Source organism: Pseudopipra pipra, chromosome 1, assembly GCF_036250125.1.
Source record: "Pseudopipra pipra isolate bDixPip1 chromosome 1, bDixPip1.hap1, whole genome shotgun sequence".
Classification (NCBI taxonomy): domain Eukaryota; kingdom Metazoa; phylum Chordata; class Aves; order Passeriformes; family Pipridae; genus Pseudopipra; species Pseudopipra pipra.
Window position 1 is genome coordinate 75404819 of NC_087549.1, and position 25788 is coordinate 75430606.

General features: G+C 42.4%; 1 protein-coding gene across 1 annotated transcript in view; it reads left to right on the forward strand.

Annotated features, from left to right (window-relative positions):
• Window positions 1–542: 542 nt before the first annotated feature.
• TRIO (trio Rho guanine nucleotide exchange factor) overlaps window positions 543–25788 on the forward strand; it is a 248913-nt gene continuing 223667 nt past the window's right edge. The window contains 2 exon segments of the mRNA XM_064661587.1: window positions 543–1013; window positions 1015–1232. Of these exon segments, the coding sequence (XP_064517657.1) occupies window positions 928–1013; window positions 1015–1232 (304 nt within the window). The 5' untranslated portion in view covers window positions 543–927.

Consider the following 25788-nt stretch of genomic DNA (forward strand, 5'->3'; position numbering starts at 1 on the left):
AGGCTCCTTCTGAGCTCCGGGCAGGAGAGCTCTTTCTAAGCACGAGCCCCCGGAGGCGGGGGGCCCTCGCACCGAGCCTCCCGAGGAGTGACAGCCGGGAGCATGGGGCGCTTCCCACGCTCCCGCCGCTCCTTGGGCCAGACGGACCGGGTTCTTTTAGGATCCCCAGCCCGACCGCCGCACACCGGCGAGCTGGCAGGAGGGCGAAAGCCAGTCGGAAGCAGCCAAAAAAAAAAAAAAAACAAGAAGAAAAAAAAAAAGAAAAAAGAGAGAGAAAAACAAAGCCCGAACAAGAAACACACGGCTCCTGTCCCCCCTGACCGCCCCGCCGGGCGGGCATCCCCCGCCGCTGCGCCCCCGCCGATCGGGTGCGAGCTCGGCGGCAGCACCGCCGACCTGCACCGCCCAGCCCCGCCCCATCCCGACCGGTGCCGGATGCAGCCGGAGACTCCCGAGCTCCCCCCCCCGCTCCACCGCCCTTGTTCCTCGGGCGGGGACTCGCTTCCTTTCCCGACTCCCCCTTCCCACCCTCCTCCTCCTCCTCCTAGTCAAGATGGAGGACGGCGGTTGCTGCGGCCGCTGGCAGTACGGCGGCTAGAGCAGCTGCTGCTCCTCTGGATCGCTCCTCGCTCCCTCAAAAAAAAAAAAAAAAAGAAAAAAAAAAAGAAAAAAAGGAAAAGAACAAAAAGGCTGGAAACGTTCCTTCTTTCTCCGCCCACCGGCTGCTGGCTGCGCGGACCGCTGGCCCTTCCCATGCCGTCGTCGTCGTCGTCGTCGCCCTCCTCCTCCTCCTCCTCCTCCTCCTGCGATTGTCTGCGTTCCGGCTGCCGCCCGCCCGCCCGCCCGGACTCCCTGCATGCACACGCCGCCTCCTAGGTGGCTGCGGGGGGTGGGCGCTCCTGGAGCTGCCATTCCGCACATACCTTCATGTCCCTACGCTCGCTGCGGCCGCCCGCCGCCGCCCTGCATCGCTCGCCCGCTCCGGCTGCCGCCCTGACGGCCGCTCCCGCCCGGAGGTGAAGCCGGGACCCGCGGAGGGGGCGGTGGGGTCAGCGGTGGGTCTCGCCCGGAGGAGCCACCGCCGCCGGCACACGCAGCAGCAGCAGCAGGAGCAGCCATGAGCAGCGCCGCTACCGCCACCTCCGCCGCCACCACGGCCGGCAGCGGCGCGGGGGAAGGGGCCGAGGAGGCGGCCAAGGACTCGGCGGACATCGCGGCGTTCTTCCGATCCGGTGAGTGCGGTCCCGTCCCGGGGGAGCGGAAAGGCAGGGCCAGCGGCGAGACCGCGGCTGGAGGTAGCGGCGAAAGGTGGCCCTGGGCAAGCGACGTCTTCCCCGCGGATCCGGGAGGGCAGCCGGCTTTGTCAGGTGGCCTCGGGGAAGGCTCGCCCGCCCCTCGCTGACGGGGCCGCCTCGGCATTGCCCGTCCGTGCGGGGCGCCGCCGCGCTTCCTCGGGGCGGCGGCGGCGAGGAGAGCCGAGCCTCCCTAATCCCGTGCCGGGGACAGCGGGGCTTAGGCTCAGGCACAGCAACTCGCGGGCGGGACGCCACCCTCGCCAGGAGAACCGAGGCGTGAAAACGAGCGCGGCGGCGGCCCGGCCCGGCCGGGAGGGTGCGGGGCTCATGTTGCCCCGGGGCGGTGTCGCCGTTGACAGGTGCGACTCTGCCTCCGATGCCGGCCCGATAGCGGGCGCGTCACCGGGGCCAGGCGGCACCACACAGCGTCAGGCGGACCCGAGCCCCCCGAAAATGTCCCGCCGGGGGTTGCGGGCGGAGGACCCGCTCGGGTCCGGTAGCCCAGGGTGTCGAGAGGGCGGAAAGGGTGAGCGGGGCTGCGGGGCGCGGGCTGCGCCGGCCGGGCCCCCCGGGGAGGCAGGTGGGGATGACACCGCTATAAAAGGCAGCGCTCCGCCGGTGCCGTGCTGCTGGGTGGCGGCCCAGGGCAGGAGTGGGAGAGGGCAGCGTGGAGAGCAGATGTTACAGCGAGAAGGGAAAGAGGCAGACAAAAAGCGAAGCCCACTTTAAGAGGTGTCCCTGCCTTGGCTGAGGCGGGGCAGCAGCGGCTCTCGGGCGCTGCCGGGCTGGGAAGCCGGGCTCGGTGCGGAGGATCGGGAGGGGAAGGGGGGGGAGCCTGTTGACAGGCTACCGGGATTAAAAAAAAAAAAAATGGAGGCCGCCTTTTCCCTCAGTGTTTACTCTCGGCACACAACCGGGCGGGCAGGGCGGCTGCCCCCGCCGCCCAGACGGTGTCCTCGGGGCATAGCGGCGGGGACGGAGGGCAAGGCTGGACTGCCCGGGCCAGACGAAGCGCCATCGGGGACGGAGCCCTGCCGGTAGCCTGGGCGGCGGTGGCGGCAGCGGAGCCTCCCTCCGGTGCCGGCTGCCCTCCCCCGAGCAGCGGCAGCTCCTCCCCTCTCTCCGCTTCGCTCCGCCGGAGGCTCCGCGCCCCCCCGAGCACCCCCGGGCACCGCTCCCGGGCGGGGCGGCAGGGCTGGGCATTTGCTCCGTTGGGATGCCTAAAAAGGAGCGGCGAACGAGGAAAATGCAGACTCACCGCTGGAAAGATGAGGGCGATGGCCGATTTAGTGTCTGAAAAATAATAATGATGGCAGTAGTAATAATAGTAGTAAAAGCAGTGTTCATTGGGTTTTAAAGGAAGTCCGTGAGGGAAGTGGGAAACGGCGTAATCAGTGCTGCTTGCGGTCGGTGCATGCTGTTCAGTGTGTTTGATTTAATGAGAGCGAAGGAGGAGGTGTGATTTGCAGCAGACATCCCTGAAAGAGCGCTCGGAGCTGCGTTTCTGTGGACAGAGAGTCCGAACAGGGGGCTGTGTCCCCTCTGGAGGGCTTGATGCTCCCAAGGCAACCTGTTTCACGTGACAGCAATGAGTGTGAAGCTCCTTGTCGAGTCAAGATGCTGGCCTTGGTGGATTTCTTCTTGGAAGAAGGACTGAGCTTTATTGTTCTCAGGAAAAAATCCCGTTGAAAGCAAAATGACAGATTACAGTAGACTTAAACACAGTAGTTACAAATGGGTACTTGTGTAGTAATCTTGCAGTTTTGGAAGACCCTGCCAGCTATATTAATAGTCAACTTCCACGTTTGTGTTTCAGTATAGAGGGATGACATAAAGTTGATAAACTCATAAGTGGTGTAGTGATGACTTCCGATGCTGAGAATTTTTGATAATGGGGAGGTTACACTGATCTTATTCTTGCAGCGACCGAAAATCTTAAAGTAGTAGAAGGACATGTCAAATGCTTATCGAAAAACTCTTAGAGCGTATTTAACAACTGACATTCTCATTTTTGTATTTGCTTGTGGAGATTATCTGGTTCGGCCTGGGCTGTGACATATGCTGGAAAATGTTCCGGCATCTATTGTGGCTGTTTGGTATTGGGAAGAGTTCTTTGAATCCTGCCTCTGTACATGATACACTCTTTAATAAGGAAAGGGTCTGTTAAGAGATCTCCAGTGCTCCTCTTTGTTTGAACAGGAGGCACTTTTTTTTTCAGTGAAACGCAGTGGGCTTTGTGATCAATGAACAAGGAAAAAACTTTGTTTGGTGTATAGGAGCAGACAAAATATTTTTCTCTCTACAGAATTTAGAATGACAAATGCTTCCTTTTTCCTGTCACTTGCAGAGAATATCATCAAAGCTGTATCTGTTACTTAAAAGAGAAAAAGAGTAAAAATGTTCCAACGTTTTCCAGAAGGAAAAAAACCTCAACCAAACCCAACAACAAAAAACCCGCCTAAACAATAAGTTCTAATTCTAGGTTAGTTAAATTGGTCAGTTGAGCTGCCAAGTGGGGTTATTGGCTTTCCTCCTGTCCTCTTGTAAGACTAAGTCGGAAGTAGAATTAAAGTAGCCTGGAGAATGGAGTTCCATTATTTGGAAAATGTTTTGTTAGGATACTGAACAACAGCTAGGTTCACATCACTTGAAATGTGTGCGTTTCCAGTTTTCACTTTGGTTATGTAAATGTAAACTCACTCTTGAGTTGTTGTGGAAATAAGTTGCAATTGAAATGTGAAGAAAGCAGCTGAACTAGAAGTGAGGTAGTAGTATGAACACATAAAGATTGTATGTCTTGAATATAAATGAGGAATTCCTTTATTGGAATGGGAAGATATTGAGACAGCTTACTTTCTGTTACCTATTTGGTATCTAAATCTCATTATTTGAAGTTGAAAAGACAAAACCACCTTGTTAGATCTGTCACTTTCTTCATGGTAGGATTAAGAGTAAAACTACTAAGAAGCAGAGTTTAGTGCCAGGCAAAGTGATTACACTTTGACAGAGAAAACACAGTAGTTGTAGGAAGTACATTTTTCTTAATGTAAACTTAATGATAAGAGAATTTAAAACTTTGGTTTGAGATACATGTGTATAGGTACCAAAATGTCCATGTGAGTATTTTAGGAAAATGGGGTGCTGAGATTTGTTGTGATTATGGACATTAAAAGACTTCTTCAAGTACTACTAGTGACTTGAGACTTGAATCAGTCTGGGTTCAACCAAGTCTGCTTATAGCAGCCTACGCTGATAATTGCTTGAGTAGTTGAGACCTTATAGGAAGTATTAATGAGTGTTGTGAAAAGATGATTGATTTTCTTTTTTTTTTTCCTCTTAAATAATGATCTTGTGGTTTGCTTAGTTTTCATGAACATCACTGAACAAATGATACCATAAAGATAAAAAACAACAGATCTATTTGAAAATGTGTTGCTTCAAGTTTACAAGGAGGACTTATGTTTTATTTCTTCCTAATTATATTGCTTTGTAATCGGTTGCCTAGCTTGCTTTACATTAGTGTCCTGTGTGATAGTGGCTGGGATAGTTGACTGCCTGTAGTAGACAACATTAAAAATGCTACCATAGTAGAGAAAGTCTCCTAGAAAGAGGGAAAGAAGAGAGGGTTGGGAAAGATTACATGGAAAAGAAAAAGAAAGCATATTATTAAAAGGGCAGCAAGTTTTTTATGAATACTACTGATAAAAAACACACTCGCTTTTAGATCATGGGCGAAGTAGCTTTCATATTAGACACCAAATGTGAAAAACAAGCCCAGTTTCCAGCTTAAATCCACGAAGCAGAACACACGATCCATAAATTTAAGATAGTGCCTTTCTAAGGGCATTCATCCATCTCCTGCTGATGTGCATTAGCTAATTTACAGAGAAGGTAGTCAGACCTGTGGTTGTTGCTTACTTGACGTGACAGAGTAGCTACAGAGTACTGACAAGTGTCTTAGCAAAAACAATCTAGCAGTGAAGCCAAAAGTGAAGTTTTGGCAGGCAGCACTGGTGGTACCCCATATGATAGCTCCATGCTGTCCTCTGAAAGTATTGGTTCTCGTCCCTGTGGCTGTCAGGAACTGAGGGGTGTTTGGGAGTTTTAAGAAGTGGCGAGCATGCAGCGTTTTTGAAGTATGAAACAACTTGTCCATTCTTTCATGCTACTTAGAGTGATGACAGTATTTGTATTAAAAAAAGTAAACACCACAAAAAATTTAGTGTTGTGTCAGCTTTTCAAGAATCTGTTAAGTTTGTCCTTTGAGTTGCTTGAGGAAGTGAGAAGGTTGCAGCAGTGTTGCTGTCATTAGTGCCGATTGACCTGGGGTGAAGAAGAAATGGGTCCTACTGTGAAGTTTTGATCCAATTCCGGAGGCATCCATTTTAATAAGATGGTTAAAGTGACGTGAGGGGTGTATGTATGTACATGATGTTTTGAAAAACACCATAGAAAAATGTCACAACTTGATAATTCTGATGTGCATATGCAGAGCAAAAATAACTACAGAAACAATGAAGTTACAATGGGGAAGTTACTCTGGGAATAGCGTTGTTGGATGGATGTTCCCTGGGACGATGAAGAATAGGATGGAGAGCTTCAGTGTGAAATGCAGCAGCTGTTGTGTAACTTGTCTTAGTGTGAAATAGCCAGACTTTTCTGGGGATAACCAAGGATAGAGGAAGTTAGAAGTTAGGGGATGTTTGAAACAATCGGAGGCAGAAGTCCTAAATATTTCTACAAGGGGACAGCTATCCATGATAGCTGACAGTTGATAAACTATACATTTGAAGTGGAAGGTAAATGGGAGTTAGAGAGCCAGGTCCATTCTTGGAAGGAGTACGTTTTAGCTACGAAATGCAGATGTGCTCAGAAAGAAGCTGATAAAAGTAAGACTAGATTTGGTGCAGCTGAGGCTTTCACTAATTGAGGAGCTCAGTCACTATGTAGACAAGATGGGTAGTAAATATTTTTAAAGTAGTGGTTTCTCCCCAATTAAGCATGTCCCACAGCTCTTAAGTTTCTGTCCCACAGAAACAGGTATGAATTTAAATCTGAAATATCATGTGACTTCCAAAAGCTTTTGCGTGTAAAATCACTGTCTAGGTAAATAAAACCTGAAGAAAGGCTGGAAAGACTTCCCTTACCCCAGTATAAAGAGAAAATATTAGTTTTTCTCTTCTCTTGTCAACAAATAGATGTGTTTAGATGCAGACTCTTAGGTCAGTTTATTAATAGGGTGAAACTGCACAGTGATTTTTGGTCTGCAGCTTGAAGGAGGTGAGATCACTGAAATAGCTGTTCATGGTCAGCAAAAGTTAAAATAGTAAAGACGTGTTGAAGCTTTGGAAATGCAGTGGTGGCTGAAGGGTATTTGTCTGAAAGTGGGTGATGATTTTAAAGAGAACAAAGAAAAATTTTTCTGCTTGATAAGAGCTAAGTTTAATCTTAACAAAAAGGCTACTAGGTAAAAAAACCAAACAGAACAAAACACAAAGGTCATAGCAGGCAATTTGAATCTAAGGAGTAAAATGGTTACATCTATTTGATTGTTCTCGTAAAGAAATTGACTTGTTTTGGAGAGGGATCTTTGTTTAACTTAAGATTTTTCTTGGTGCGGTGAAAGCAAAAAGTAGACTACTGGTGAAGTAATACTGATGATCTGCAAAGCTGAGTCATATTCTTTCAGGAAGGATACTGCTGTTTTGAGAAAACAGATCACTTATCCAGTAGTGAGTAGGAGGAATTGAAATGACAGGGAACAACTCAAGTGCTTTTAGCAGTAGACACTACGGCACATTAAAGCATCTGATTTTTCAGCCTCTAGAGTAGGTTGTTGTATTGATGCACAAAGAGGAGGGTCATAAATGAGTTGTGTCCACAAAGTTTCACCAAACAGCAAAAATGACAAGATTATGCTTTAAAGATATAAAGCCCTTTCCAGTGGCTTTTTTGCCAAATAGCTGCTCTAATTCATCTGAAATAGCCTAATTGTCTTTGTGCATTTATTTAAAAAATAGGGTTGTTTTTCAGGGCTGTTGAGTGGAGTCTTCTGAAATCATTTAGTCAAATTTGTTTCATCTGCTGTGTTACTGCTATGCATAAATGGCAGTACCATTGGTTAATAAAAAACACTGCAAATATGTAACAGGGTTTCCTGCTGGGCAGTGCTGAACTGTGTCTCTTGCTGGTCTTCTGAGTGTGATATTTTGTAATCTGGACCTTACTGAAGAACAGAAATAAGCATTACTGCTTCATAATTATGATTTTTTTTTTTCCTTAAGAGGAGGAACCTTTGCAGGAGGATGAGAAAATTCCTTTTATTGTCTTTCTAAGATGTTGAGGAGGCAAGTTGTAAAGTATTGGAAGAAAAGTGTAGGCTTCCAGCATTCAAAATATGTCAGCAGTTTGCTATATTTTATAGTATAATATATGTATAGTACAGCGTGATTGGATAATTCCTGCAAATCTTTGTAAGAGTCAGGAAAATGTTATTGGCATGTGTAAGAGTGAGAGCACGAGTCTGAGATTAGGAAGGTTGGTTTTACCAGTGTGCATGGAGATATATGTGTCCATGTATACACTGTCAAACTAAATATTCCATGTAGCTTCAAATACTGAACAAATACATGGCAAATCTCTTAGTTAAAAAGTTGGAGAAAGTATTCTGGGCAGCAGGCACTGAACAGGGCTATTGTGAGCAATCCCGATGCATTCTAGTCACCTGTGAAACTACACGGAGCCTAATTACTCATGTTTTCTTGTAGTCTTAGTGCATGTATGAGCAGTAATAGACATTTGTGAGGTGTCTGCTGACTGTGTAAACAACCAGTAGTGATTTTTGTGGTTAGATTTGTGCATGACTGCTTAGCAATTAGAGTCTGAGGATCTGGGATTATAGTGAAGTAAGATTTCCTAAGTACTAAAAATGAACAGGGAAATATACTGCTGACAGATAGGGCTCACAAGGACATGGTGAATACCTACTTGTTTTTGTCTAGTCTATACCTCGCTTATTGCATGAAAGAGTGAATCAAAATCCCAAACTTTCAGGGTTTATACTGAATTCCTGCATTTTTGTGGATAATTTTGTGGAAACCTGCAGCCTTATGAGATACTTTACCAAGGCGTTTGGTCAAAGGCTTTTCACTAGCTTTGTGATGGTCACATAGCTGGTTAATAACTGAGGTATCGAACAATGAAAAATGTTGTTGCTGAGATTTAGTGAAAACAGAAGTGTTTGAAGTCTTGGGGATTGCTTGTTTTCAGAGCCCAAGTAGCTGTTAAATGTTGGGAAGAAATTAAGTGACATTTCTTAAAACTTGGCCTAGATAATAAAAGGAGGATACATCAAGAGTTAGAATAAATGGAGTATTTAAATACTAAGTATTACTTGGCTGACCTCCTGTGCTACACAGTGGACTTTGCTATACACATTGTGTGGTCTTGGCTGTTGAATGTAATTTTCTACCAGCATTAAGGTAGTAAGTTCTTCCAAATTTCAAGTGTTTGTCATGCCATTAATTTTTGGACATGTTGAGTGCAAAGATGGTACCATTTTCTGTGATCATAAAAATGCTCCACTCTCTTCTAAAAACTTTAGGCTAAGGTTGAAATGTCTTGGCCTTTTGTAATTCTTCTATTGAATTCCAGATATCTGCAGCTCAAAGCACAGAAAAAAAAAAAATAGAAAGCCATCAGCAAATCAAGGGGAATTGAAATATAAATTGACTGAATTGTCCTGTTCTGCGCAAAAGCTGATAGCACATAGTGTGGTGAACATCAGACTTAAGAAGATGTCAGAACCCATCTTTAGAGGCTTCCTTCTACCTGTTACTATAGAGTAATAAAATAGGATATGGTTTCTTTTCTAAAGAAACTGAACAGCCATTACTGTTTGGGTTTTTTTTTGATAAAGATTTACTCTTGAAGCTTTTATCTCTGTCTTTATTTATTTGCTTTATTGATGTTAGTTAGCAAGTTCATTTTGGTTGCATATTGCACATCAGATTGGCCCTAAAAAAAATGGAACTGGAATAGTTACGGCAGTATCTTATGGTCTTACTTTACACCCTGAAAGTCACACTTTATGTACCCCAAGTACTTGTTTTCTGCAGTTAAGGATAGTTGTTAGACTTGAACTTGCCATAGCTTGCAAAGTTCAAAGAAGAAATCAGTGCTGTGCATTGCTTAGTTGACAGGGTATAATGTGAGCCAGGCTCCTGTAAGGACAGCAAAGGCAAGCCAAACTAAAATTTATTAGGACAATGGCACCTTTTCACATGGAAAGATGAGGTCAGCCATAATGACTTGTCTAGTAACTTGTTGGTTGACTGTTGTGGTTTAGGAATGGCATTCTCCAATTTAGTGTTCCTGCCAAAACCATTCCAAATCACTTGCCACTTGCTCACTCCCCTTTCTCCCTACCTCTCCCCTGTGGCGAGCTGGAGAGGAGAATTGGAGGCAGAAAAGGTAAAAGTCACAGGTTGAGATAAGAACAATTTACTGGAATCAACAATGAGATAAGAAAATGGACAGTCAAAGAAATGTTATTCCTCACCCCCTGTGGAAATCCCCGACACTCCCTGACTGTTCCCTCCAGCACCAGGACCTGGCAGTGAGCCTTTCCACCTGTTCCTGGAAAATAATGTGAGGTAGTATAGAACAACATCGGGGTCCTAGCCATGCTCCCTCCTGGCTGGAACCAGGACATTGGCTTGTTAATGCTATATTTTAATAAATAAATAAAAAGATACCAGCTTCTCCAAATGTAGTGGAAGGCTGCCTTTGGAAGGAAAACTAGGGCATGTACTTGACTGAATTTCTTGCCTCGGTGGAAGTTACAAAACTGAACTTCATTTCTGTCCCCGTTTTGGAAAAATTCTATTGTTTTCTGTTGAATTATCAAGGCAGGAGAGCCAAGTCAAGCTAGCTTATAGAAGGTGATAAAATATGGTTTGGCTAGTGGTGATCCTTGTTGAGTTTAACCGTGACATACTTTTACCTGTCAGTGCAGAAAGAGCAAAATATTTTGTAGTACAGGGCGAGGACTGGAGTCAAGTTTGCTTATGCTTAACTCAGAACAAGGGTACAATTCAGCCAACAATAACCACTCAGCGTGTGTGTGTGTGTGTGTGTGTGTGTGTGTGTGTGAACTTTTTTTTAAGCTTGGAATCAGATGCATCCTTCCCTCGCCAAAGGGAAACATTTGAGAAGCTGTGACGCATTTATGCAGATGAAGGAAGGAAATGTCCAAAAGAGTCAAAAGCTAAAAATAGATGAGTTTACTGAGTTGAACTCGGGGTGGGAATTGATGAACTAAATATAAATCTAAATTTGAACCTTTGTGACTTATATAACTGAGTGATGTAACCCTTTCTGGGTTTTGGTGCTTTTTTTTGCATTAAACTTTATAGCAGACAGCTTCAGATAAAAACTTGTGTCAAGCCTTGTGAGACTGCTTTGCAGTGCTTTAAATAGAGAGCACTGAGAATTGTGACTGTCTCTTGATGATTATTGTTACAGCATAGTTTCACTCCCTGGAAGAGTGGATTGTTGGTTGTGTTGTGTTTTTGTTTGTTTTGAAGAGCTTCTGTGTGGAAATGGTATCTCCTGTCTGTACTGAATGGAAGTTTTAAGCCAGTAGCTATTAGAACCAGTATCTGTGAGGTTAAAAAAAGGAGCATATTTTTTTTCCCCAACTTCTTCAAAAAGCAGTAAATTTGCCTTTGTCTGATCTGTATGTAAAAAGTAGTGATAACCTGAGCCTTTAAGAATTGCTATTTGGCTTTGCTTTCTGCAAAAGGGTTTGCTGTCTGCCTTGTCACAAACCAAAGTTTGGAAGCTATCAGCTTTCATTTGTGATAAAGAAAAAACAAGCTTGTTGGAGTGTGTAAAATTTGTGTAATGAAAGGGAATACTGGAAAAACTGTTAATCTGTTAGAATGTTCTAGATTACTGTCCTTAGATGATGATGCTAGTGCCAAGTTTTCTTTCTTTCTTCCTGTCTTTTTTGGGACAACTGGTGGCAACCAACACAATACCGTTAACTAAGAACTGGCTTTTTCCAGTGCGTGGTGAAGCTGGGACAGTGCAAGTGAATCCCTATAGTTGGGCATTTGCCAACTGCTAGTGAAGAAGTGATTCTTTCATAATGCTGTACCTAATTCTAAAGCTTTGCATTGGAGGGGTGAAATACGTATACTAATGCATTGACTTTGTCAGGAAAATGTTCCTATCAAAGTAGACATATATACAAATATAGTCAATGTAATAGAAAATAATGGGTAAAGTTTGTGGTAGCACTCAGTAATCTGCTCAGTGGTAGCACTGAGTAGATTAACTTGAAGCAGTAACTATCTCCTCCCCCATCCAAGGGAGGGTTAGTTTTCTTACTCAATACCTACTCTTTTCTTACTATATCTCTGCTGTAGAGTATTTGCTTGGTAGATGTATAAATAGTTGTGCTCTTGTTTGCTTTTTGTTTTTGTTTGGTTTTCCAAAGGAGCCTGAGAATGTTTTTGTAAGGTTGTACTGAACAAATTTGGAGTCTTTGATTACTAAAAATAGTATTTTTTTCCAAGCAGCAATTTATCTGTTAAAACAATGAACAGTTTGTAGCAAAATATTCTGACTACTTACAGTCATGGGTATGTACCAATATGCCAATTTAAACTTTGTGTTTATGGAATATATTGTTATACAGAAAAGTGTGAGAACTACTGTTTTTAAAATCTCATCTTTCTAGAATATGCTTTTGAAGTGGATTTGTCTGTGTTGCTATGTTAACCCACTGTTAGAAAGTTAAAGCTGTAAAACCCTTTTTCAAGAGCACTTGGTTAGCTGGGCAGCTACTCAATATTTCTGCTTGTAGGCAAGTTCATGATGTAGAATCTGAGCAGGATGTGACTTGCAGTTCATGTCCACTGAGGCAACATGAGTGGGTTCAAAGAGCAAGAAGGTGCTGCTCTCCATAATGTTGTAGATGGCCTCTAGGCAATGAAAAGGAAGCAGCAGAGCCCTGTGTTTGAGTGTGGGAGGGAAAAGATGGATACACCTTGATGCTCAGGTGGAACATTTAATGTGCAGTCTGTAAGTTGTCTGGGCTGCTTGAGCACGATTCCCTCTGCGCGTACGCTGAAGCTTTTGCATGTGTTGATGTAGCAGAGAATAGAGGAAGGGTTTTTTCGTGGTCTTGAGTAGCCAAAATAGTATCTTAGGCTTTGTTTCTTTGTGGAGTATTTTCAGTACTTGGGGTATGAATCTCACTCCTGCTTGCCTCCTTTGGTAATACTTTGGCTCTGGCTCTTGTTCTAACTTCAGAAATGGGGTACAAAACTATCTGGTTTGAATTCTAGTTTAATGAGACTTGCCTAACCACAGGAGAGATGAGTGTTAGAGGAGGAATAGCCATCTTTTTGCAGAATGGCTTATTACTGTCTTAATTGTTGTCCTCAGTTCTGTGATCCCCTTTTCCTCAATAAATAAGACAGAGGTCCAGCAGACAATAAGGTCACTCACCAGGCATCAGTGCTCATCTCCACAGGAGGTCCATTATGTGTACATAAATAAGTAGGGGGTCCTATGCAAAAGCACTACATCTTTGAGAGTTACAGCCTGTGTGCTACACTGACAAATACGGGTTGCCCAGGAGGCCTTAATGCTGCATTACCTAGTTTTTGAGCGCTCTTTGTGGCAGCGTCAATTGTTCCTGGTCCTAGCTCAATTAAGCACTGTTTAGTGCTTATGTAAAGTTTTCATTAAATGCCTTAGTGGATGACAGTAGATGGCATTGGTTTAACCGGGTGGCAGTGGATTACTATGTTACATCGGAGTTATTTTGGGAGTAAAAATTCATTACTTCACTAAGTAATATTAAACAAAGCAGATGTGTAAGCTGCTTTGTAATGAAGACTTGTTGAGGAAAGCATCTCTTTGAACACAAATTAAGTATTTTACTTTGGGACTTTTTTTTTTTTTTTTACACATTCCCTGAGTACACTACTGTTCAGTTTCTTATGAATTGATTTGTGTCACTTGAGCATCATGTTAGTTATGCCATGCTAATAAAAACTAAATGAAACAAGTTGTAAAAATTATCAAATACCAAGGAGAAAAAAGAAATCAAATGATAAATTCTTCTTTCACAAACTTCTGGATCATCATCATGGATAATAATAATAATATAATGGCCAGTCTTCGCGAGCGAAGATTTTTGGGAAAGGTCATTAACCCTTCCAGCCTGCGCAGTGGATTTTTTAGGTGAGACACAGCGTGCGCTGAACTGAGCCCACCCTTTAGTCCTGAGGTTCATCTGCCGGGGCCGAGCAAAGCTTGGACAGTGGCAGTGAGGTCCCCAGGATGTAGGTTTGTTTAGAGTGACCTTCTCTTAGGTGGATTGCCTACCAAGGCTGACGAGCTCCACCTGCCCAGGGGGCCGGGAATCGAACCCCGGTCGCGGTGGTGAGGGTCAGGCACTCTAACCACTAGACCACCAGAGGCCCCTCATCATGGATAATTAAGATTGAAAAGACAAAATGTGTTCAAAGGTGAGGGAAGCTTTCCACAGCATAATAGGCTAGGATTAACATGTAAAGCCCCCATGAAAGAGTATATGACACTGAAGGACTTAATTGGAAATATATAGTAATAAGTGACCTAAGTTATTACACTCTTTATTTTGCCAGCTTTGTGGACTGTATTAAGCACACAAACGATAAAATTGCTGCTTTAATAAGAAGCATTCTGAACTGAACTGTCATATAGCCTCTGAGAAAGGACCCAAATGGAGATGAAGGGGTGCCTCTCCATAGAATAGGAAGGAATTATGTTGCTGTGTAAAGCTGCATTCCTCCTGTTTTGTGGAATAGGAATTGACTGAATATATGAAATAACTGTTTCCATGTTAAGCTAAATATTGTAATGGTATGAAATGGATTCCTTATTGAAAGGTGACTGGGAAGATAGCTAATTATCAGAAACAAAATAACCCATAGTGAAGCTGTATGTCAAGGATGACAGACATCCTGAAATGTTACAGTTATATTTGAAATGTCAATATTCATTAGTTTCCAAGTCCCGTGCTAGAGATTGTTCTTAGCTTTTGAACAGCATACAGCATAAGGACAGTATTAGTATCCGTGTTAAACCCAGGAATGAATTAATTGTATTTAAGTAGTGCATTTCTCATTCAGGCATCCATTTCTTTTGCAGAAAATTTGAGAATAAAGCCAGGATAAAAGTCAAAATTCATATTTCTGTTGCACCGTTGGTATTGTGGGGAAAGAGAGAGAGAAGGGAGTAAAACAGTTGATTGTGCTGGGGACCAGTCAAGCAGTTTCTAACCAGTGAGGCAGGACTTCTGTGTGAATTGTTGAGCATGTAGTAGTTGAAGTACAGTGCTGGAGAATAAGTTCTGCTGTCCTTGTCTTGGTTCTGCCAAAAATACATTCAAGTTTGGCAGTGATGTGAGATGTAGTCTTCAAGAAGGCAGCAATACTTGGCCTAAGGGCAGTCAGGAGCACATCTGAGATGATGAAGGACAAAAGAGAAAACAGAGGAAGAAGAAGACTGACAGAATTCAGGGCAGGGTCAGTTCACTTATAGAAATGATGGAAATCAACACACTACCTACCTACTGCAAAAGCTGCTGTTTCTTTTGTGGTTAAGTTCTTAGACTAAAACAGAACTAACAGTTCTGCTAATGTACACGGGCAGATTAATAGATGCAAGGGAGCCCGAATTTTCACAGGCCATTTGACAGAAAACTTAACTGTTTCCCTGAAGCAACTACTAATTTCAAGGCCAAAAGAAGGCTTTCTTGTTTTAAAGCAGAGCACAAGAAGAACGAGCTTAGGCAGAAGAATGGGAGGGAGATAATGGATATTTGATGCAGAAGACTTGGGATTGGAAGTGCAGTGAGGTCATGAAGAGAACTGACCCTTGAAGGGAGCAGAGAGGTGGGTTGCCTTTTTATGTACCATGCTGCTCAGATGTTTGCTTTACAGGGATAATGTGCTCAAATCAGAGAGACAAGCTGTTAATAGTCCCTGCCCTAGATAGGTCTATTGCTTCTTTATTCCCCAAAGAGAATAGCAAGAAAGCAGAAAGGAACTTGAATAGAATTCCTTAATTTTGTAATGCGAAGTATAACCTTGATGACATAACTCAAGAAAAAGTCACTCTTAACCTGTTTTTACCTTTAAACTACGTTTTTCCATACCACTGCTCCTCAAATTCCCACCACTCACAGTAGAAATGTATTATTTGGTTATGTGTGGAAAGAGTAGTGCAGTTATTTGAGAAGATCGCTGACAGTCTTAGCTTCACAAGGGCCCCAGCACATAACCATGTTTGTGGTTAGTCTCCTTGCTCAAGCCTCTGATCTATCAGGCCTACTGCAGAGGATAGCTGTATGAGCCTGTACTGATCTCAAGAGTTTTGTTGAACTTGTTGTGTTCAGGTGAGATTACTAATAATATCTTTTAATTAGAGAAATGTCATAGTTGTAGGAAAATAAAGCTACTGGGAAATGGTGGTGGTTATTTTGCTGAGAGTCTTCTCTGTTTAAGGAGGCTCAGTCAAAACCTCCTGCACTGGCAAATGCTCTTGAATGAAAACAAGCTGTGACTAATTTAAGGCTAACTTCTTCCCAGGGACTTTTTCTTCTTTGTTGGTGAAGTAGTGAGAGATGTGAAGTATAAATTGCTTTGTATTGAACCTATAAAGAGGCAGGTAAATCACTTAAACTTGATTGTTCCCCTCTAGTAAAGTGTGTTGAAAGAAAAACTGACATTATTAATGTAAAGATAGGTTTCCAAAAAGGGCAGTTTTTGGAAGAAACTAAAGTGGAGTTAAAAAAGAACTAACTTGAGTTTACTCTCTGGGCTAACAGTAATTTCAAAGTTAATGTATTTGAAATGTTGCTTTGATAGCAATCTTGGATTTAATCCTGCAGTATGCAATTAGAATTGTCATTCCCTGTGATATTTAAAATGCTGCCTTGAGTTTAGCACAGAAAATGAGTATGGTTGAGTGTTTTTTCAAATGACATCTACTTCAGTAGTTGCTATCTGTGCAGTTTATCTAGTGTTAACAGCATTCAAGTGTCTAAAATTAGGAATATATTGCCGTCAGAAACAAGCAAACCACAGTTTAAGCATGGTGTTAGTACTGGGTACTCTGCTTTTGTGGCTTGTTTGGTCGGACTTCTGAGTCCATTGGACGTATTTTGGTCCATGTCTTAAAGGTAAAATAAAAATTGGTACTGTGACATTTCAAGCTGGTGGAAGAAAGAGTCAGTTAGCCAAATGTATGAAGCTGGTAATTGGCTTATAGTTTTAAAATGGTTCTGAATTAAGAGGATAAGTTTATGAAGATAGCTATGTATTAATGAGGTAATTTTATATTTTCCTTTAAAATTTGCTTTACCAAAGAGACGCTTTCTGATGGCATCTGGTAAAGGCAGGAGTGGAAAAAACGGCTAGTGGAATGGGAGGACAGGTAGAAAGAGGCTTGTGTTTATGTACAGTTGAAAAAAGTAGGCTTAGAAATGCTGTAACAGAACAGCCATATTGACAAGAAGAAACTGAAGTATGAGGGTAATAATTTATTGCAAATATAATACACAGTTCTAAACAAGATCACAGGAGTCCTTAAGAGCCTAGCTTAGGTAGAAAATGTGGAAATAAATACTGTTGCACCCATTGGTTCTCTCTGTGAACATGATCTGGTGTCACTTTTAATTTGTAGTTGTTTCTAAGGCTGGAAATGGTTAGTCTAGTTTTACTGAAGCTTGCTGTCTGATAATACTACACTTTTTCTTTTTCTGGCTCTTTGGATATCTGTAGTTTGCCTGTTCCCTGACTTCTTAATGCTGGTGAGAAAGTTTTTTCCTGAAGCAGTGTCTGTATGATGGACTTTACTGGGCTTAGAACAGGGAACCAGTGGTCTGACTGTCTCCCGTGTGTTGAAGAGAGTTGAATATAAGCTACACAACTTGAATTCCTGAGGAGAAAGAGTGTGTTCTTTGAAACACTTTTAGTTATTCTATCTCTGCCTTACCCTCAAGCTTTCAGAGACATACCTGAATATAGACTCAATTAAATTCCTGCCCTTTAATGAAGTCCTTTGCTTAATGCGTAGCTGATATGCTTGAAATATCAGGGCATCGGTCAGGATCCAAAATTAATTGCCTCTTGGGACAGATACGGCCACGTGGGCATCTCAAAGAACACTGTCTCTTTCAAAAGCCTTCTGAATTGGTCAGCTTCGAAAATGAGGCACATCCTTACTATGTTAAGAAAGGTATTTGAGTCTTGAATCCTGCGTCACATTTTCACTTTGTAACAACAAAAGCAAATAAATATTTTGTCTTTTGAAGATGGCACAAGTTGAAAGAGGAGTGTCATAACTTCCTTACTTGCTGCCTTCTTGTGCTCTCCCTCCCCTCCACCAGCTCCCAAATGTAGGAGGAAAAAGCCCAAAGCTGGCACAAAGGGAATAGGGCATGTCATTCCCAAACCAGTGACTAATGCGTCAGTCCATGGTAGAACAATATTGTTTTAACATGACTAAGGCCCTGTTCTTTCCTTTGTATTGAATTCCTTCCTGTTTAAAAACATTGTCTTTAAAGTACACTTATATCAGCTTGAATGGTAGGAACTTTGTGCTTATTGCTATAGTATCTGTATTAATTGATCGGTACAGCTGTTTCAAGTAGGGAAAAAAAAAAGAAGTTAAGCAGGCATTGTCTGTGGGATAGCAAGTGTATTTGTTAGCAGAGCTGTTAAAGCGTGCTAGCTGCATATGGAGTTAAAAGAAGGCAGAACCAGGGAGGAGCTGAAACTCAACTTGCCTTTGGATGCTCAATAAGAGAGGAAGATCCAGCAATCAGGCACAGCTGTGCTAGATGACATAGATCTAAACATTCAGCTGTCATTAAATATCCCAGATGAATCTCAAATATGTAACTGATGGCCGTTAAGTAACTCAGTGCACCTTTCGTGGCCCCTTACATTGTATCAGTTAATATAGAAGATTAAGCTCCATTTTCTCAATTAAAGGAAACACCTAATTTTCAGTAATGCTTGAGCTAATATCCAGGCATTTCTGTGACTTGCACTTCAAAAGTAAAAGTGGAGGTAGGTATTCTACACATTCTTTCTGACTAATTTCTGTGACTTGTATTGGACTGGTTGTGGGCAAGCAGGGAAGGGAGAACTCTGGGGTTTTTTCAATAATTGTGTAATTAAATTCATTGATGGTAGGCCAAGAATACTGATCACAAGGGTTGGTGCTGAATCAGAAGGAATACTTTAAATGGTGCTCTGTTGAACAGAGACATAATTGCCTTCTCTTTCCCCTTCTTGGCTTACTGGATGGCTGAATTGCTCATTTCATACATGACTTTGAGTGTGACTGGAGCTGTGAATCAGTGTTTGTTGGAGTTTTGCATCTGGCTTATGTTCTGACTTCCCTTTTATGAGCTGGAGAGGCTGTCTCTGTTATTACTGTGTAGTGAAAATCCTCTTAAACTCTCCTTCTTGTGAGTGGGTGAAAATGTTTGCCAAACACACGAATCAATAATTGCTTATTTGCCTCACTGCTGCTTTTCAAAAGCTTCACTGTCCTTTTCTGTATTTGCACAGATAATCGATGTCTGTCCCCAAATGATAATTAACAGGGATAGATAACTTAGGGGCCTTCCTTTACAAAGTCATCCTGCAACTGCGCCTCTCTGAAACCATTCTTGCTTATTCCATTTCTGACCTTTTGTCAGCAGCAGCAAGGCTTGCATTTAAATGGCAATAGCTTATATGCAGTTAGAAAAACCTGATGATTATTTGAGTTAAAGGTGTTCACTGCTTTACCATGCTGCTGAAATGCCTGGAGCTCCGTGTGTGACAAAAAGAACAAGTAAACTGAATGAAGGCTATTAAAAGGGAGATATACACTTCTCCAAGTGTGAGCAAAAACACTGCATGTAGCTTGACCTGGTAAGTTTTCATAAAGAAGGCTTTTTAATGGCCTTGTCTAACATGCATTTTGTTCTGCAGTTGCTGGCTGAAATTGAAAATTAAAATGAGGGAAAAATAACCTGCATGATTACAGGTTTCCCTTGGGAACTATTTCAATTGTGGCTTTCTTATAAGAGAGTTTGTGGCTTCCTTTCTATTTCTGTGGATTGAAAATTCAGATTTGTGTAGCCTGTTTCTAAAGTTAAGAACATTCTAGATGCCAGTTTTGGAAGATCCGAACAACTTCCAGGTGCCTGCAATTTGAGGAAGTCCCTAACTGAATTAGATTGCCATCTTGATGTGACCTTTGCCAAAAATAACTGCAGTTAAGTAGTACATGCTCAAACTCTCTATGCCGTAGAGCAAGGAAAACACGAAGCAATCTATTTTAATGTACAAGATTTGTTTGCTTTTTTTGATTTGCATTCTGTAGGGGGAAGGCATGCTTTCAAAACTGTCTGTTTTACTTTGTTTGCCGTTCAGGTCAGTGGCATCTTAGTCCACTGGAGGACTGCAAGATAGACTTGAGCTGTTGGCACTGTTCCAAATCAGTAGGGCTCCCTGTCACTGAGTGACATGCTTCGTTCCAGTCCCTGGCTTTGTCATCCACTGAAAAACTACTTTTGGTACTATACTTCATATGACTGAAAAACTATTTTTGGTACTGTAATTTACATTACCCGGACGATAACACAATTAAAGCTTCAAACTGCATTGTTCCATAGCTCAAATGAACCATAATGCAATACCTGTACCCACCTAAACCTTAAAGTATGTTCAGATTGTTTTTATCTCAGTGATATGATCTAATGGCAAGAAAGTTACTTCAGTGGACAAAAAGTATAGGGAAAAGATGACTCTACCCTTCATTCCATGGGCCTGGAACTACATAAAATCTAGACTGAGGATACATAGGTTATCTAGAGCCTTTTAATGGTTGTTTCCATTAGCAATTTAGTTCAGATCAAAGTGTACTTTTGGAGTGCAATTCTTGATTGTCCTCTTTTGCAGTTCTTTGTTCTTTGTGAAGCATCTCAGGTGCACAAATAGAATTCTTTTCAGATGAAATTAAATTGGAAGACATACACTAGTTATAATATATGGATATTAAATGTGCAGAACCAGACATCAGCCAGTCAAAAATAAAACTTCCTGTAAAGCTTCCTTCCAAATATGCAGTTTAGGCATTGAGGTCTCTGCATCAAGATTTTGCTGTACTGACCCTCTTCTGTTGTGCTGTGCACCAAGCTAGTGTAGACTCAACTGAAGAGGGTCACCAGGTAAGTCCTGAAACTCAGCAGATGGTCTAATGAAGTAACAAAGACCTTATAGTGACAGAGGGTTTATTTACAGTGTGAATTGAAAGATCACTCTAAAGAAGTGGATCGTGCTTCAGAAACCTTTCTTGATATCAAAATAGTCCTGAGACCTCAAGGACTCGGAGAGCTAAAGGAAGGGAGGAGGTGGCTGCTCAAATAGGTACGAGATGAAGGGCTTAGTGCTGCATGTGACAGAACAGGTGCTGCAGTTGTGTTTTCTCCTGTGACAAGGCACTGAAGTTACCTGTCATCCTTACCCTAATGCAGGTCCCAGTCAAAACTGCGACTTTTGCGTCAACTTTTGAAGGGTTCTGCATGTCTAAAAAGCACAAGTTTGTCACTAATGCTCTAGAGAGGGGCAGACATTCAAGGTTCCTCTCTACCAAATGCAATTGGATGGAAGGTGTTTTCTTCCTTCACACATTCACTCCTAGAAAAAACATGGTTGAGGTGTGAATGGGAAGATAACCATACGTGTCCCAGTGCTGCATTTGTTGGAAATGGCAAGTTCTTTTGCTGTAGAGCTGCCTAAAGCCAAGAAACAAATGAAGTGCTGTAGGAGGAAGACAACCAGAAGCAGGCGTGTGGACTGACTCTCCGATGCAGATAGGCTGGAGAAATCCTTCTCGTCCAAGAGCTACTCCAAAGTTATTAATTTGGAAAGGAATTCAGTAACTAAATCATCAGTGACTGAGCACTGGCCATACCTTTTGAAAAATTTGAAGTGTTATTGTGGAATTCATAATTAGTTGAAGTATTTTTGCAACATGTTGGAGAAGTATAACTGTCTAGTGGAGAATGTTATCCTTCCACTGTGCCTTTTCTGATGAGTGTAAATTGTTAGCTCCTAATTTTTAGATAAATATTTGAGTTGAATGGTACTAATTGGCTTAGTGTAAGACCCATCATGTAAGACTTAGAGCTCAAGTTGCCTTGCTATGATAGCTAGATTTTACTTACTTGCCCCACCTGCCAGAATTTCATTTTTGTAGTATAGTTATCTGGAAGAATATTTTCTCAAGCTTCAGCTGCTTGATTGCAGCATCATTGTAGCTTAGCCCAAATGTTGCTAGCTTATGGGTTTGAAAAGTTGCACTTCAGTGGAGGTGTCAGCACTCCATTTGTCTTCTCTGTGGGTGGCATTTGGAGCAGAAACATATCAGGATAACTCTACAAGAGAAGTAATGTTGGAAATTGTTGGCAACATTGATCAATTTTGATTAAAAGTCCTGGTGTGGAGCTGTTGTACTTAATGAAGATGTGCAGAGTGGCCTGGTGAAGGTCACTGCTGGCAGTAAGGACTCGTTGAGTTTCTGTCTCTTTAAGGGCTGCTGCCAACATAAAGAAAACCTTCCAAGCCCTCAGTTCTTTTGGCTGCTGAGCGTGTTTGCATTGCCCAGGAGTGGGGATGGGAGACTAAGGTGAAAATTTAGATTTCCGAAGACCTACTGTGAGTGAGTTCATTTGCTTTTGCATACTTGTCTGGAGAGACTGTAAGCTCTGGCAGATGAACAAGACACCTTATTCTTAAATCTGTCATGAGTTGTAAGTTGACGCTATCACATGAAATAAGAAAAACTTTTTAAAGAAAGTTAATTTATTTTGATGACTTTAAAGTCCTCTGGTCCCTCAAAACTCCAGGTGTAGGTTTCATATTTAGTTCTGATGTAAAAGACAGCATTGAATTTGAAAAATTGTCCAAGTCTCAGGTACTTACTGTCTTACTATCAGTAGGATGGTCCATCTAGTCAGAATTGTGTATGTGCTTGCCAATACATTTGCATCTTTGAAATTTGTGCATAATGCGTGTCTTGCCACCTTGTGTTTAGTGCCCTAATGGTGACATGTTTTTGCTGGAGGATGATGCAAACCTTGGTCCTCTAGTCACTGTTCTGGTGCCTGTACCCTGATGCATCAACGACTAGCAGCCATCTGTTTCCTACGGGACTTTAACCCTAACCTGTCAACTCTAAGGAGATCTGGTTGTACAGCTTCTTTCTTGAGGGGGAAGCTAAAGTAATGGTGTGACTTAGTGGGTATTTGAGAAATACTTGTATTAGTAGATTGAGTTTGAATTTTGTATAAGTGAGTATCACTAAACAGCATTTTTGAAAGGAACGTTTAGTATGTTTAAGATGACAGTATTACCAATGATTTTGTGGAATAAAAATTAAATGGCATACTTTAGTCATCCCAGAATCAGAGACATGAAGGAACATTTACAAAGCGAGGGAGCAAATCTTGTTTTAGGAGGGAGTTCAATTTTACTTTGCTTTCCTTAGTTGCATTTATAGGTTGACACATTGGTTTCATAAACCTATTTGTAGAACTCAGCCTGGACTTTGCATGTGTGTTGTCTAACAGCACAGTTACAATCTGAGGTGATGAGGAAATTCAGGCACATCTTTGCCTTTTCCCTTTTCAGAGAAAGGAAATGTTGTGACTAGGAGTCAGTCTGTGACCTCTTGAGGCAAGTGGCTTGTATGGGTAAACATAGCTGGATCTCCTTCAGAAGGGAACCTGTTACTGCACCTCTTTGTTCAGAGAAAGTGAAATAGTATTTCTGATGTCTGCTTGCATATGATAGAAATCTGTGGCCTGAAAATGGTACTTTAGCCTGCATAAATTCTGGCTTCCTAGTGTGACTCCTGGTATCCTGAACTTTGGTGCATTTTTCTCTCCTTTAGTGAATACTTGTAAGGAGTTGTAGTCATTTGTGTGACTGATAATAGACCCTTTGTAAAATCAGAATTGTCAGGCGTGATTGAAAAAACACTCCTTACACAGTCAGAATTGCTATATTTGGAATTGTTGTGGGATAATTTTCCTCTCTCCTAATATAGCCTCTTTCCCACACTACCACTCCATTTTGCAGTCAGTGCTATGAGGGCAGAAGTCCCTCAGTGACAGACTTACTGAATTCTGCAGACATGTCTGTGGATACCAAGTAGGAGATCTCAGAAGAGGTTTGGCTGAAATATACAGAGCTCTGGTGAGAATGTTGACTCAGACTGAACTCTACCTTTCCCTTGGTGTAATTCCTATCACAGATTTTCAAGAATTCAGTGTTATCCCTTTCAAAAGTACCCCTTACCTCCAGTTGCTTATTTGACTAATAAGTTCATATGGATATGAGACTCCACATTGCTTTCATATTAATTACAAACACTCAAATGAGAGGAACAGTTGTTCCTGTAAATAGAATGCTATAGTACAAACATGTTTCCCTGGTAATAGTCAAATTACTTAAGCAATCTTTTGGTCAGCTTTCATTTTAGATAATAGATTGTGGACATGAGTTGTCCTGGAATACTAGTTATTTCTGGTATCCCAACAGGTGCTGTTAACTATGAAACTTGTTATTAGCAGCTGGAATTCCTGTCTGTAATCTTTTTGAAATGTCTTAAGCTACAGGAACTTGAAGAACTATTGTGCCTATAGTCAACCCAAATGTGCATCTGTCCCATTATCCTACCTCTTCCAGTGACCAAACCAAATGCCCAGGGAACACTCCCACAAGGATTGGATAAACATCTGTGGAGCTTCTCCATTGCCTTGTCCCAACATGCAACAAGATCTTCCAAAGCCAAATGATATTTCTGTATTTTCAATGACCTGTAGAGTTTTGTTTTTCTACCAACTTGTTCAGTGTCCCCTGGAGTTTGTATGTGCTTTTATATTTTGGAAATCCAGTGGTAGACAACTTAAATCACTTAACCACACATAGATCGAGGGACCACCTCCTTGTGTTGTTTTGAGCCTACTGCCTTCTAGTTTTGTTTGAGAGCTCTGTCTCTTGTGTTGGAAGAGTTTGCAAACAATTAATTTGCCCTGTTCCAAGCCACTCATGATTTTATAAACCTTTCTCATGTTCCCACACGTTTCCATGCTTTTTTTATGCAAAAGGATTAGAATCATGGAATGAATCATGGAATCATAGAATGGTTTGGGTTAGAAGGGACCTTGAAGATCATGTAGTTGCAACACTTCTGGATGTTGGTTCCAACAGCAGGGACACATTCTGCTAGATGAGGTTGCTCTAAGCCCCATCCAGCCTGGCCTTGAACACTTCAAGGGATGGGACATTCACAACTTCACTGGACAACCTGTCCCACTGCCTCACCACCCTCACTGTAAAGAATTTGTTCCTAATATCTAATCTAAACCTATTCTTGGTGAAGTTTGAAACCATTCCCCTTTGTCCTGTCACTACATGCAGTCTCTCTCCATCATTCTTGTGGGCTCCCTTCAGGTACTGGAAGGCCACAATTAGTCCCCTTGAAGCCTTCTCCTTTCCAGGCTAACAAGCACAATTCCCTCAGCCTGTCCTCATAGGAAGGGTGCTCCATCCCTCTAATCATCTTGGTGGCTCTACTCTGGAGTCGCTCCAGTCTTTCCTGTGCTGAGGACTCCAGAGCTGGATGCAGCACTCCAGGTGGGGTCTCATCAAAGCAGAGGGGCAGAATCCCCTCCCTTGACCTGCTGCCCACACTGCTCTGGATGCAGCCCAGGATACAATTTTGGCTTTCTGGGCTGCAAGTGCACATTGCTGGCTCATGTCCAGCCTCTCATCACCAGCATCCCCAAGTCCTTCTTGGCAGGGCTGCTCTCGATCTGTTCACCCCCCAGCCTGTACTGACACCAGGGGTTGCTCCAATCCAGGTGCAGCACCTGCCACATTGTGTTCTTGTTAAACCTCATGAGATTCATGGACCCATCTCTGGAGCCTGTCTAGGTCCCTCTGAAATGCATCCCATCCTTCAGGTGTGTCAATGGCACCACTACATCAGGTTGGTGTAATTTGAAATTTGCTGAGAGTGCGCTCAATCCCTTTGATTAATTTTATTTATTCCTGTTGTTCTTTGTTGAACTTTCTCAGGTTTTTCTACCTAATTTGAGAAGGTGGAATTAGATTGTGTTGAAAATGTGAGCACATTGCATCTTTACACAGTAGTATAATGTGTTCATTGTCTTTCTCTTTTCCTTTGCCACTAATTCAGAGCATTCAGTCTGAATTTTTAATATACTTTCCTCCCTGTGTGGATGCTTTTGTTTATATCTTTATTGATATGGTTAACAAAATACTTAGTTAAATTGTAAATTAAGCTAATGCCACTACTACATCAGTACCACTGTAGTTTAGGCATTAGATGCTGA